General features: G+C 44.6%; 1 protein-coding gene across 5 annotated transcripts in view; it reads left to right on the top strand.

The window, feature by feature from the left end:
• prdm6 (PR domain containing 6) overlaps positions 1-13,253 on the top strand; it is a 33,893-nt gene that overhangs the window by 16,115 nt on the left and 4,525 nt on the right. For 2 of the 5 annotated variants that reach the window (XM_088995189.1, XM_088995187.1), the window contains 4 exons: positions 3,439-3,566; positions 6,186-6,310; positions 6,389-6,767; positions 8,042-8,218. In XM_088995189.1, coding sequence (XP_088851315.1) covers positions 3,439-3,566; positions 6,186-6,310; positions 6,389-6,767; positions 8,042-8,218 — 809 coding nt within the window. Of the gene's footprint in view, positions 1-3,438; positions 3,567-6,185; positions 6,768-8,041; positions 8,577-13,253 lie in introns of those variants that run through there. The other 3 variants (XM_088995186.1, XM_088995185.1, XM_088995188.1) reach the window with 2 other exon arrangements.

Genomic DNA, 13,253 nt, shown 5'->3' with positions numbered 1-13,253 from the left:
GCTAGCTAGCGAGCAATCTAGGTATTTTTCTATTCAGCTAGCTGGCTATTTCCTGGTGTCCAAACGAATGCCCGGTGACCAAATCTGGCCCGCCACATCATTTGATTTGGCCCATGAAAGCAAATCAAGCATGTCAAGTTTTATGATGACGATTTAAGAAGATTCCCACAATCCTCCCGGGCCTGTCGGAATGTCGCAAAAGACTTTTTATTTGTTGGCCGTCCATCCTTCGGCGCGTTCCTCGCCCGCCGCAATGACATCATCAGCACGTCTGCAGAGAGATTTTAGTAATAGTCCGTCCGTCCATCCGTCATGGTTGCAAAGCAAGTTTATTATAATAATAATAATAATAATAATAATAATAATAATACATTTCCTTTATAATCGCCTTTCAAAATTCTCAAGGTCACTTTAGAGTCACAGGATGAGTTTTTCTGTGCGTGAGCAGTGGCAGCCACACGCGCCAGCGTTCACTCAACCCAGAATTAACTCAAATAGATAGAAAGCTAGCTAGCTAATAGATAGCTAGTCAGATAGAGGGCAGCCACACACGCTGGCGTTCACTCAACCCGGAAATAACTCAAATAGATAGAAAGCTAGCTAGCTAATAGATAGCTAGTCAGATAGAGGGCAGCCACACACGCTGGCGTTCACTCAACCCGGAAATAACTCAAATAGATAGAAATCTAGCTAGCCAATTGATTTTACGGCGACTTTGGAAGGCAGCGATACAAATGCAAGGTGATGATGGACGCCAAGGATGTTTGCCGGAAGCTAACGTTGGTCTTCCTTAGCTTCCGAAGTCACAGCAAACATTGCAAACTGGAAGTTAACTCATTGACTGCCAGACGATATACAAAAATGTGTGCACTCAAGGCCAGGGTTTTTGTCATGGTCATTCAAATTCAGGGACGCACAAAATATTGAATTTCAGGGCTACCTCAACATTCAATGCAGTGTTAGGAACCTTAGACTCTCTTCTTTCATCAGAAAAAAAGAGTTAATTCCTAAATGATATGGGTCTGGAGTTATCTGAGCTTGAAATGGGAGCGGCTGAACAAAAGGCAATACATGCATTGATTGATATAGCGCTTTAACAACAGCTGAAGCTGTTTTTAAGGCGCTAACATTGACAAAAGGGAAATACTGCCCTCTTGTGGAAGGCAAAAACACAGCCAGAGGTCTGATCAGCGCTTTATCAGCACGTCATTCATTCTGTACGTCATTCTCGAATAAATTCTGGAATGACAGCGAATGAGTTAACAAACAGAGGAAGCTAATATCAGAAGCTAACTTGAGAAGCCAACATTGAAGCTAACATAGCAAGGCAACGGTGGGTTTTGTCTTAGCTAGCTTGTTGCGGTTGAGCTGTAGGTGGCGCCGCTGTGAAAATATAAGCTACAAAATGGCTTCCTTTGCCGGGGTGAAAACGTGTGTGTGTGTGTGTGTGTGTGTGTGTAGTAGCGCATGCGTGTTGCGGCATCCAATGGGTGGTAAGCCCGCCCCCTCAGGCTCGTAGCGTGAGAAAGCACGGTGAGCACTTGTGCAAATATTTTGGGACGTCTGATGAGCTGATGGATGAGGCGGCTGAGGGAAAGCGCCGCCATGACGGAGGGTCGCGGCGGCGACACCCCTGTCGATCCCCTTTCTGCTTCTGGTGTCTCCCGCCATGCTTGAAACGAGTTGTTTACGTTTCAAAGGCCCATCGCGCAACATGATAAGACGTCAAGTGACACGCCGGGTCCGGTTAGGGTCGATTTGGTCTGCGCCGGGTCCGAATGGGCTCAAGCCAATCAGAAATCAAGTAGCGGAATCCGGTTTGGTTAGGAAGCGGCGCAAAAGCCACGTGGCGCAAACATGGACGCTGCGCTCGAACCAGACGGATGGAACCCGATGCTGAAAAGGGGTCCGGAATGGGAACACTACTTTGGTTTTGTACCCCCCCCCCCCCATGCAGGATGACAACCGGGAAAAGAGCTATCTGGCTAGCTATTAGCTATCTATTAGCTATCTCGCTGGCTGGCTAGCTATCTATTAGCTATCAGCTATCTATTAGCTGCCTAGCTGACTGGCTAGCTATTGAGCGATCTCGCTATCTATTAGCTGTCTATTGGCTATCTAGCTGTTTGGCTGGCTAGCTATCTACCCAGCTATCTATTAGCTATCAAGCTGCCTAGCTATCTATCAGCTATCTATTAGCTGTCTATTGGCTATATAGCTGGCTGGCTAGATGGCTTTCTATTAGCTATCTATTGGCTATCTAGCTATCCAGCTACCTAGCTGGCTATCTATTTGCTATCAGGCTTTCCTCTCGAGGGCCGTTATGAATTTGGGGAAGCCATTAGAATGTTTAAATCCCTTCAAATATTACATATAGAGCACACAGCAAATTAATGAATAACTCGTTTTCAAAGTCAAGAATAATGACTTTTATTGTGATTGACATCCAAAAATATGAAATTTTGGCTCAGATTTTAGCAATCATCATGGAATTTAACAAGTTTGATTTGCTTTCGCGGGCCGAAAAAAATGATGTGGCGGGCCGGATTTGGCCCGCGGGCCTTGACTTTGACACCTGTGATCTATTGGCTATGTATTGGCTAGCTTTCTGTCTGTATTTGAGTTACTTCCGGGTTGGGTGAGCGCTGGCGCGTGTGGCTGTCGCTGCTCACCCACAGAGACTTATCCTGTGACTGTAAAGTGACCTTGAGAGTTTTGAAAGGCGCTTATAAATTAAATGTATTATTATTATAAAACCACCAAAATAGGGACGGAAGAGGAGCTGCGCCGAAGAGGAGGCGATCAAGAGAGCAGATAACGGCAGAATTAGCGCCTTGGATTGATTTTGTGCGCAACTCAAGCGCCGCGAATCATCGATCTTCCCTCACAAACACTTTTTACACCGTTTGGACTTTATCAAGACCGCCATGGCGCCGCTCCGTCGCCGCCATGAACCAACGTCACTATTCTCGCCGTCGCCTGAAATAAAAGCTGCTATCAGCGTGACAAAGTGTGGAAAATCTGAGGCGGTAGGATGAGTTTTTATCATCACCCACATGACGGGCGCTAAGTGTGTTTTAGCGCGCTAAGTGTATTTCAGCGTGGTACGCGCACACCTCGCGCTGGCCTTTTGATAACCGCCGCTGCATTAGCGGCTTTTTGCCGCACAAACACACGTCGGCGGCGTCTTGATAAACGGAGCAAATGGGCACGCGAGAGCGTGAAGGAAAGCGGAGCTAGCGGACGATGTGCCGCCTTTCAAGTCAAACAAAGGATAATGAAGTGGCTCGGAAGAAAGTGGGGAAAACGTTTCAAGGCCACGTACCGCCAAATGAGGCCTTTGAGTCTTTATACTCTCCAACACAACCAAAAACTGGAACAAGAACGCCATTTTAGCCAAACATCGAATAACAATGGCCGCCGCTGGTTGTGTTTCAGATTTACGACGCCGAGGGTACGTTGTGTCACTTCCTGGACGGCAACGATCCGACCAAATCGAGCTGGATGAGGTACATCCGATGCGCCAGACACTGCGGGGAGCAGAACATGATGGTCGTACAGTACAGGTACAAACCCGCTAGCGCTACGTGTTAACTCGTATCTTTGTCGTCATAATCCCACCTTGTAAAATCTAACGGGCTTTTACTCACACCGCACGATGGCCTTGTTCGTTTACTCTTAGCCGTGCGTCGTTCTTCTTCACGTGTTAGCCTAGCGTGGTTAGCTTTGTCATCCATCTTGGTCGTTTTGACCTTCCTGTGACACCGGACGTTTCTCAAGTCTCGATTTTACCTAGGCTGACGACATCCCGTTTTAGTTAAAAATGTGCATCCATGTTGTTCTTGTCTTCCAGCAACAGGAAAGACGCATTTCCTGTCACTAACTAAACAGCTAACGCCACAGTGGCGGCAAAGTAGCATCGGTCTGTGATTTGGATGACCAGCGTCGCCGCCTTCTTGATTTTAATAATAATAATAATAATAATAATACATTTCATTTTGAAAAGGTTTTCCATTGGGTGAGTAGCGGCAGCCACACGCGCCAGCGTTCACTCAACTGAGAAGTAACTCAAAAAGATAGAAAGCTAGCTAATAAATAGCCAATAGATACCTCATAGATAGACAGATAGCCAGCTAGATAGATATCTAGCCAGCTAGATAGCAAATAGATAGCCAGCTAGGTAGCTAGCTGGCTAGATAGCCAGCCAGGTAGCTAGCTGGCCAGCTAGGTAGCAAGTTTCCATGGCAGTTGTATTGAAATAGACCATACGATGATGAAGCAATGCTTCAAAGCAGTGTAGCTTCTTGTAACTTGATGCACTTGGCCCTCATCAATATTACTAATCCTATGTTGCCTAAGCAGGCTATTGTATGAACGATCCAAATTGAACCTCACCCCACTATATCGGTGGAGTGATGCCCGTGGAAAGTGGGGCAATCAGGCCAGTCGTTAGTCAGACCAATAGGAACAATCAGTGGAGCTGCAGGGAGTAGTGCTCTGCTCCCCCCAACCTGAGAGCAGGGGCCTGTCATAGCAGAGTCCGGCACCGCCATGTCTGGACAGTAGTGATATATATATATATATATATATATATATATACAGTAAAGTCTCGTTATATCGATATTCAAGGGAGTCCGAAAAAATATCGATATAACCGGGACTATCGATATATCCGATATCGATATAACGAGACTTTACTGTATATACGTTAGTCAGAATATACAGTAAAGTCTCGTTATATCGATATCGGATATATCGATAGTCCTGGTTATATCGATACTATTTCTATGCACGCACGGAGAAAATTACATGCAAACAGGGTCGGATATATCGATAGTCCCGGTTATATCGATATTTTTTCGGACTCCCTTGAATATCGATATAACGAGACTTTACTGTATATATATATATATCCTAGACTTTAGTTTGCTGACGAAGTTTCTAGGATAAGAACGTCCGACACCTTCAAAGAAGTACAGATGACGGCTGTAGAAACCTTTTCATCGATGGACCACTCCTGTACGACTGAGGGCTTACACATACATATTCATGAAACTTGCTTTACTTAGTACCTCATTGCTAACGTGGCTCTAACTAAAGAACTTATTTGAATCCAGTGGCTAATGTGGCTAATGCTCAAAGTAGCCCTTTATTGTGGGGTATGAGGGGTTTAAAAGTTGTCTCATGTCAAGGGTGTTGTATTTTTTTCTCTGAGCACCCAGGAGGGGTGGGGCCAACATGACAACACTGTCAGGAGGTCCCGTGTTGTAAATCTAACATTCCCCTGACCTCACACGCCAGATAAAACAAAAGAATGAGGTATGGGGGTGGCGTTTGATCTGTTCTCGCTGGCTGCACCGACGAGGTTGGTGTCCGCACATCAAAGGGTCTCATTGTGGGGGGTAGGGGGGGGTCAGGTATGAAAAAAGAAACACGCTAGCAGGCGTGTCACGGTCAATAACAAGAAGACGCCATTTTGCTTTCCTTTCAAACAAGAGAGACCGTATTGCATGAAAATAAGAATACATTTTATTTCTATGCGCCTTTCAAAACTCTCAAGGACACTTTGTTGATACTAGTATTGTGTGTTCTACATATTTGGCAATAAAGATGATTCTGATTTACAGTCACGGGATAAGAACTTTTTTTTTGTGCGGGTGATCAGCGGCAGCAAACCAACATGGGTAACTTTGGCTCCAGACTCGTGATAGCGAGGTGGTTGTATGACTAGAGGAGAAAAAAAATATCTATCTTGCTATTTATTTAGCTATTTATCTATCTAGCTAATTAGCTATCTAGCTAGCTATAGAGCTAGCTATTGAGCTAGCTATCAACTATCTAGCGTTCTAGCTATCGAGCTAGCCAGCAAGCTAGCTAGCTATCAACTATCTAGCGTTCTAGCTATCTAGCTAACTATAGCCTATAAGATACTAACTATAATGGCTAAACAAAAGGTACAAGACCATTTAAAAAACAACACACCCAAAACAAATGATTTGGGTTTTGCCTGCCTTTCCAGCAGCTCCTGTATTTTGTTTTTCTACTTCTTCCTTTTCTTTCATCTTCCTTTCATAACTTTTGCTGCTGTGACCCTTTTGCGATGGAGTCCGAAGATCCGCTTGCGAGCTCCTGATGGGGTCCAGAGAGACCCCCCTTTTCAACCATTTTCCTTTGGTGCCCCTCAGGTCCAGCATCTTCTACCGGGCGTGCTTGGACATCCCTCGGGGAAGCGAGCTCCTGGTTTGGTACAACGACTCGTACACCTCCTTCTTCGGAATCCCGCTGCAGTGCGTCGCTCAGGACGAAAACCGTGAGAAATTTCCTGGTGGACTTTGCGACTTTGCAAAGACACCAGGTCCTAAGAGTCCAACGTTGCTCTTGTGCGCAGTGAACGTTCCGGCGTCTGTGTCGGAGGTGATGTCTCGTCAGGAGTCCGTCCTACAACAACAACAAGCGCCGCAAGGCTTCGGCAAAAGTGGCAAAGCGCCGTCGGCGACGTCCGTGCGCTCCATGGTCTTTCCTCAGATGGCATGCAGCCGAAGTTTCTCGGCGGCGGACAAGAGCGGCGGTGTCCCCTTCCTGTCCTCCGAGTCCCCCTTCGGTCAGCCGTCCTCCAAGAACCAAAGAGTCCTGGCCAGTCCCACGTCCACCAGCCAGCTCAGTAGCGAGTTCAGCGACTGGCACTTGTGGAAGTGCGGCCAGTGCTTCAAGACCTTCACACAGAGGATCCTGCTCCAGATGCACGTCTGTCCGCAAAACCCCGACAGGTCTGTCCGTCAACGACACCTACTACGTCCGCTCAATCGCAACCTAGACTTCCGCTTCACACCTGAAACTCGACTTGAAACCCGACCAAAAGAGTTTAAAACCAGTTTCAAACATCTTAGCCAAGGCTTGAAAACCAGATCGCTCCTTCAAAACCCCTGGGCCGTGTTTTCTAATCCGAATTGGATTGGATTAGCCTTTATTAGTCTAGCAGTGGAGAAATTGACATTTCACAGCAGCACAGTGATGAAAGGAAGAGGAAAGGAAAGGAAGAAGTAGAACAACAAAATATAGGAGCTGCTGTACAGGCAGCTACTCTGTCGGCGCCATCTTGAAGTCAAAACAATGACAAAAAACACAATCTCAAATAATTAGATTCGCTTTTATTAGTCTCGCACTGGAGACATTGACGTTTCACAGCAGCAAAGTGATGAAAGGAAGAGGAAAGGAAGAAGTAGAAAAACAAAATACAGGAGCTGCTGTGAAGGCAGCTATTCTCACAACATCATTTTGAAGTCAATACAACAACAAAACACAATATCAAACAATTGGATTAGATTTGTTTTTATTTGTCTCACACTGGAGAAATTGACGTTTCACAGCAGCAAAGTGATGAAAGAAAGAGGAAAGGAAGAAGTAGAAAAACAAAATACCGGAGCTGCTGTTAAGGCAGCCACTCTCGCGGCGGCCATCTAGGAGTGAAAACAACAACAAAAAACTAAATATCAAATAATGTGACAAGACACAGACAGTCATTCAATCTTAAGCATTTTCTATTTGTTGCATGAAGCAGTTCTAGCTGAAAAGCATCCTTTTCACCAGTGGATCAGGGACGTAACGGTGGAATGTGCACATCTGCTAAATGTTAAAAGCAAACAGAAAGCTGTAGCCTCCATTGACCGAAAGATCTCCCGTCCCATGTAAATCCGCTTCAATTCCAAACTGCGGCAAATTTCATATTGACATCAAAAACGGTGCTGGCATATTGGCGCCGCCGAAAAGGCGCAACCGCTCAGCAGAGTCTCCTCTTTGATGAATGTCGTGGCTAAAAATGCTAAAAAAACAATCCGTATCCGTTTCATAAGACGCACAAGTCAGACGCACAAGTCAGTGACAAAAGAGAACACAAAAACCACGAAAATGGCTGTCTACTCAGGCGCCATTTTGGAAATCCGGACGGTTCCCGACCAAACGGGTCCCGCCCACCGCCACGATTGTTGTTGCCGCTGCGATTTTGGCGTCACTGACGGGCGCCTCCTCTCCCCGCCTCCCGAAGGCCGTACCAGTGCGGCCACTGCTCGCTGTCCTTCTCGCAGCCGTCCGAGTTGCGCAACCACGTAGTGACGCATTCCAGCGACCGGCCCTTCAAGTGCGGCTACTGCGGGCGAGCCTTCGCCGGCGCCACCACGCTCAACAACCACATTCGCACGCACACGGGCGAGAAGCCCTTCAAGTAAGTCACCCTTATGTTTGGGGGGGGGGGGGGAGGGGCTTCATCTCACGAGGCGCGCACCAGTCCAGATTAAGTAGATCAAAACACTCATTTGAACAGCTAAAGACTGTAAATTGAAATTCTGCTTTGAAACACGAAACCAAAATTTGAAACCCTTTCAAACCTTCAACCTACTTTGAAAGCCAAACCCTAGTTGAAACCCTACTCTTAAAACATAATCGTAATTTGGAACCCTAATTTGAAACCTAACCATGACTTGGAACCCTAGTGGGGAACCCTAACCCTTATTTGAAACGTTAACCCTTGGTTAAAACCCTGCCTTTAAAACGTAATTGTAATTTGGAACCCTAATTTGAAACCCTAACCATGACTTGGAACCCTAATTTGAAATCCTAACCATGACTTGGAACCCTAGTGGGAGACCCTAACGCTTATATTAAACGTTAACCCTTGGTTGAAACTCTACTCTTAAAACGTAACTGTAATTTGGAACCCTAATTTGAAACCCAAACCATGACTTGGAACCCTAGTGGGGAACCCTAACCCTTATTTGAAACGTTAACCCTTGGTTAAAACCCTGCCTTTAAAACGTAATTGTAATTTGGAACCCTAATTTGAAACCCTAACCATGACTTGGAACCCTAATTTGAAACCCTAACCATGACTTGGAACCCTAATTAGAAACCCTAACCATGACTTGGAACCCTAATTTGAAATCCTAACCATGACTTGGAACACTAGTGGGAGACCCTAACGCTTATATTAAACGTTAACCCTTGGTTGAAACTCTACTCTTAAAACGTAACTGTAATTTGGAACCCTAATTTGAAACCCTAACCATGACTTGGAACCCTAATTAGAAATCCTAACCATGACTTGGAACCCTAGTGGGAGACCCTAACGCTTATATTAAACGTTAACCCTTGGTTGAAACTCTACTCTTAAAACGTAACTGTAATTTGGAACCCTAATTTGAAACCCTAACCATGACTTGGAACGCGAGTGGGAAACCCTAACGCTTATTTTAAACGTTAACCCTTGAAACCCTATTTTGAGATGGCACTCAAAAATTGAAACTATAATCCAAGTTTGAAATGCTAACCCTCATTTGAAATTCTAACACAAAGCCAAGATTGAAAGCCTGATTTGAAACTCTAACCTTGGTTTGAAACCTGACTTTTGAGAACCTGAACCGTGATTTGAATTTGAAACCCTCACCGGCAACTTGAACCCTCGTTTGAATTTCCCTTTCATGAAAACCCTAATCTACTTTGAAACCTGAAGTGTTTCAAAAACCTAGTTTGAAACTCTACTCTTAAAATGTAATCCTAATTTGGAACCCTAAATGTCAACCTTTGTTCAAAACCCTCCTTTAGAAATTCGTAACCGTAATCTTAGTAAGAAGTATTAACCCTGATTTGGAACCCAAATCCAGTTTTGAAATCCTAACCCGAAAACCCTTAGACTAGTTTGAAACCCAAACAAAAGCAAGATGGCAAGCCTGACATGAAAGCCTAACCCTAATTTGGAACCATAATCTAAAACCCTAACCCTAGTTTGAAATCTGACTTTTGAGAACCTGAACCCTGATTTGAATTCTACTTTGAAACCCTCACCCATGTTTGAAACCCTAACCGGCAATTCGAACTCTTGTGTGAATCCCGATCGTGAATGCCCAAACCTAGTTTGAAACCTTACTCTTAAAATGTAATCCTAATTTGGAACCTTAAAGGACAACCGACACCATTTTTTTGTTTCCTGGCACCAGAAAAACGTTTTATAGCATCTAAAATACCCAAAACACGCAGGCTGACATTTATAGTCAAATGCAAATCACCAATAAAAATGACTTAAATTGTTCTAAAAAAATTGAGCTGCGAATTGAGCATTTTCAGGAAGTCCCGCCCCCAGTTCGTGACGTCACATCAAGACGTCTTGCCTTGCTCGAAAATCAAAACGATGGCTTCAGATTCGGAGAAGATGCTTTCTTGTTACTCATCCAGTTATGAATAGGATTCAAATAGATCTGAAGAGGAAAGTAGAAATCGATTAAAGAAGGTCTCCGGGTCATTTTGAGGCATCAAGACTGATGTGTAGCGTCACAGAAAATGCAGAAGATGGCGCCAGAGCTCCGTTGGAAATGGGTTTATTTTTCAGCTTGGAATTTTTGTCGACGAATATCAAAGAGTTGTCTCGGTGTAACATACAGCGATTCACCATTGCGTTATTTGTGTGTTCTCCTTCTAATTTCGCCATCAACACGAAGTTTTCAGACCAAACAAAGTACCGCAAAATGCATTGAGGTGATGCAAGGTGTGTCCTTTCTCAGTTCGGGGCGTTCCTTCAGTGACGTCACGTACGGACTCGTCACCAACTCAAAAACAAGACTTCCTGAATATTCAGCGCGAGTCTTAAAACGTAAAATATAGCTATATGCGGTGGAATCTTTGTAAAATACGCTCAGCAGAAGTCATTTGAAGTGATTTTAAAAATTATGGACACAACTTGTCCGGAGGGGTCGGTTGTCCTTTAAAGGTCAACCTGTGTTCAAAACCCTCCTTTGAAAAATTGAAACTGTAATCTTAATTTGAAAGCCATACCAAGCTGAGATCGAAAGCCTGACTTGAAACCTTAACCCTAGTTTGAAATCTGACTTTACCGGCAACTTGAACCCTCGTTTGAATCCCTATTCTGAAAGCCCAAATCGGAAGTTGAAACCTTAACCCTGATTTGGAAGCAGGTATTGAAAACCTAACTTGAAACCTTGAGACTAGTTTGAAACCCTAATTTCAGAAGCTTCGCCCTAATTTTGGAATACTACTTCTAAACCCTAGACCAGGTTTGAAAACTCGCAGCCCTAACCCCTGTTAGAACCCTAATTCAAACTGTGCTTTGAAACCCTAACTCGAAGCCTTAAAAACCTTTTTTGAAATACAATTTGAACCCCCAAACCCCGATCCGGAGCGCTCAATCGGAACCCCACGAAAAACCCAAACCCTCTCTTGAAACCCTCATTGGAAACCCCGCCCCACTGCGCACTTTCAAAGCGAAACCTGACCGGACGCGGATCGGACGCGCGCTCGTCAGGCCAAATCGAAGCGAGCGGCGTGCTAATGGCCGCAGTCCTGCCGCCGCTCGGAAGCAATTAGCCAGGACGGCGCCGAGGTCACGCCGAGCGCACCGCCATCGACGATCCATCTCGGCGAGGTGTCAATCCACTTCGATACTCGTCGCGTCTGGCGGCGGACACACGATAAGCAACGCCCGGCCTACGCCACTTTGATGGCGACCGGCGCCGCCACCAAACCGAGAACCAAAAACCGAAACCTGATCCAACCTGTGAACCGATTGGACACCTCCCCCACGCCTCACACACACACACACACACACACACACAAGCCGTCAATGCCACAAACAAAAAGACAAAATGACGCTACTCATGTTTGAAAACCCCGCCACGGTTCACTGATCGATCGATTGATCGTGTCTGAGCACACGTCAGATTTAAAAGGCTTCCCATTTTGTGTGTGTGTGTGATGGGAATTCCCCTCAGCAGCTGGCTTGATAGATTATTGACGAGTGTGTGTGAAGATCACAGCGGCAATTTGGGAGCACGCCTGCTCCGGTGACCTCCCGCGCGCACACTTTGGATTGTCAGCGGCCATTACGCTTCACAACACACGCCTCGCCCATGCGTGTTTGTGTGCATATACGTGTGTGTGTGTTGTGTTTGTAGACCTCTTCAAAATTGGCCTTTTTCTTCAAACATATGGAAACTGATATTATTCCTATTCTCCAAGGTGCACATTAGCTAAATATACCAGTTTTTGTGATCTTGGCTATGCCTGCCTCAAGAGCCATGTCATTTTATTGTTGACGTTTTTCAAAAACGCTGCAAAATTTGGGATATGATGTCCTTATTTTCATTGTAGCTTTCCAGAGGTTGATTCTATAGCATTGAAAGTGGCACCAAATGAAAGCTAATAAAAGTTTCTTGCATATGGTAGTAACCACATGAACACCTGTGTAAATTTTAATGATTTTTTTTTGTTCTTTTGACTTCAAGACGGCGGCGCGAGAGTGGCTGCCTTTCCAGCAACTCATGTATTTTGTTTTTCTACTTTCATTCCTTTCATCACTTCAATCAATTAATTTTGATACCACAGCAAGCAACAGTGGCATCAACGAGGGTGCAGCGAAATTTATTGAAGAAAAACGAGGCAAAAAATTCTACTTCGCTTGTCGCCATCACATATATATATACAGTAAAGTCTGGTTATATCGATATCGGATATATCGATAGTCCCGGTTATATCGATACTATTTCTATGCACGCACGGAGAAAATTACATGTAAACAGGGTCGGATATATCGATAGTCCCGGTTATATCGATATTTTTTCGGACTCCCTTGAATATCGATATAACGAGACTTTACTGTGTATATATATATATATATATATATATATATATATATATATATATATATATATATATATATATATATATATATATATATATATATATATATATATATATAAGGTAATAATTGGAAGTGTATGGGAGGCTGTGTTTAGCAAGGTCAAGAGTCCTGACAACCCAATGTTCAGCAATGTGAAAGAGAAGTGGGACTACCCAAGATTTCTAGTTGAACAAGACTTGAAACAGAAGAAGACAAGCACAATTGCAGTCTTAAGCAATTTCCTTGAGAAAGCAAGTCCGAGGGTAGATTACAGAAAGGTGGCAGAGCTGTGCCTGATCCTGCTTGGTGAGGAACCTCCTCGAGGTATCCACCAAGCCCGCTGGATGACCAGCATCATTTACAAGATGCTCATGTTTTCCAAGGAACTAAAATACAACACGGACACTATCTTCAAGCTGGAGAGGATGAACAAGTTCCTGGCCTTATTCTACACCAGGTGACCACCACATCTGCAGCTGATGCACCTATCCATGACCTCCAGCTTATGAAGAACATGCTGCAATACAAGCAGTATGACTATGAACTGTTCTCAAGAAAATAAACAACCACCGCT

This window comes from Hippocampus bargibanti, linkage group LG04 (assembly GCF_051943395.1).
Source record: "Hippocampus bargibanti isolate YZ-2025 linkage group LG04, ASM5194339v1, whole genome shotgun sequence".
Classification (NCBI taxonomy): domain Eukaryota; kingdom Metazoa; phylum Chordata; class Actinopteri; order Syngnathiformes; family Syngnathidae; genus Hippocampus; species Hippocampus bargibanti.
Note: the sequence above shows the minus strand (reverse complement) of the source record. Positions and strands in the feature narration are given on the sequence as shown.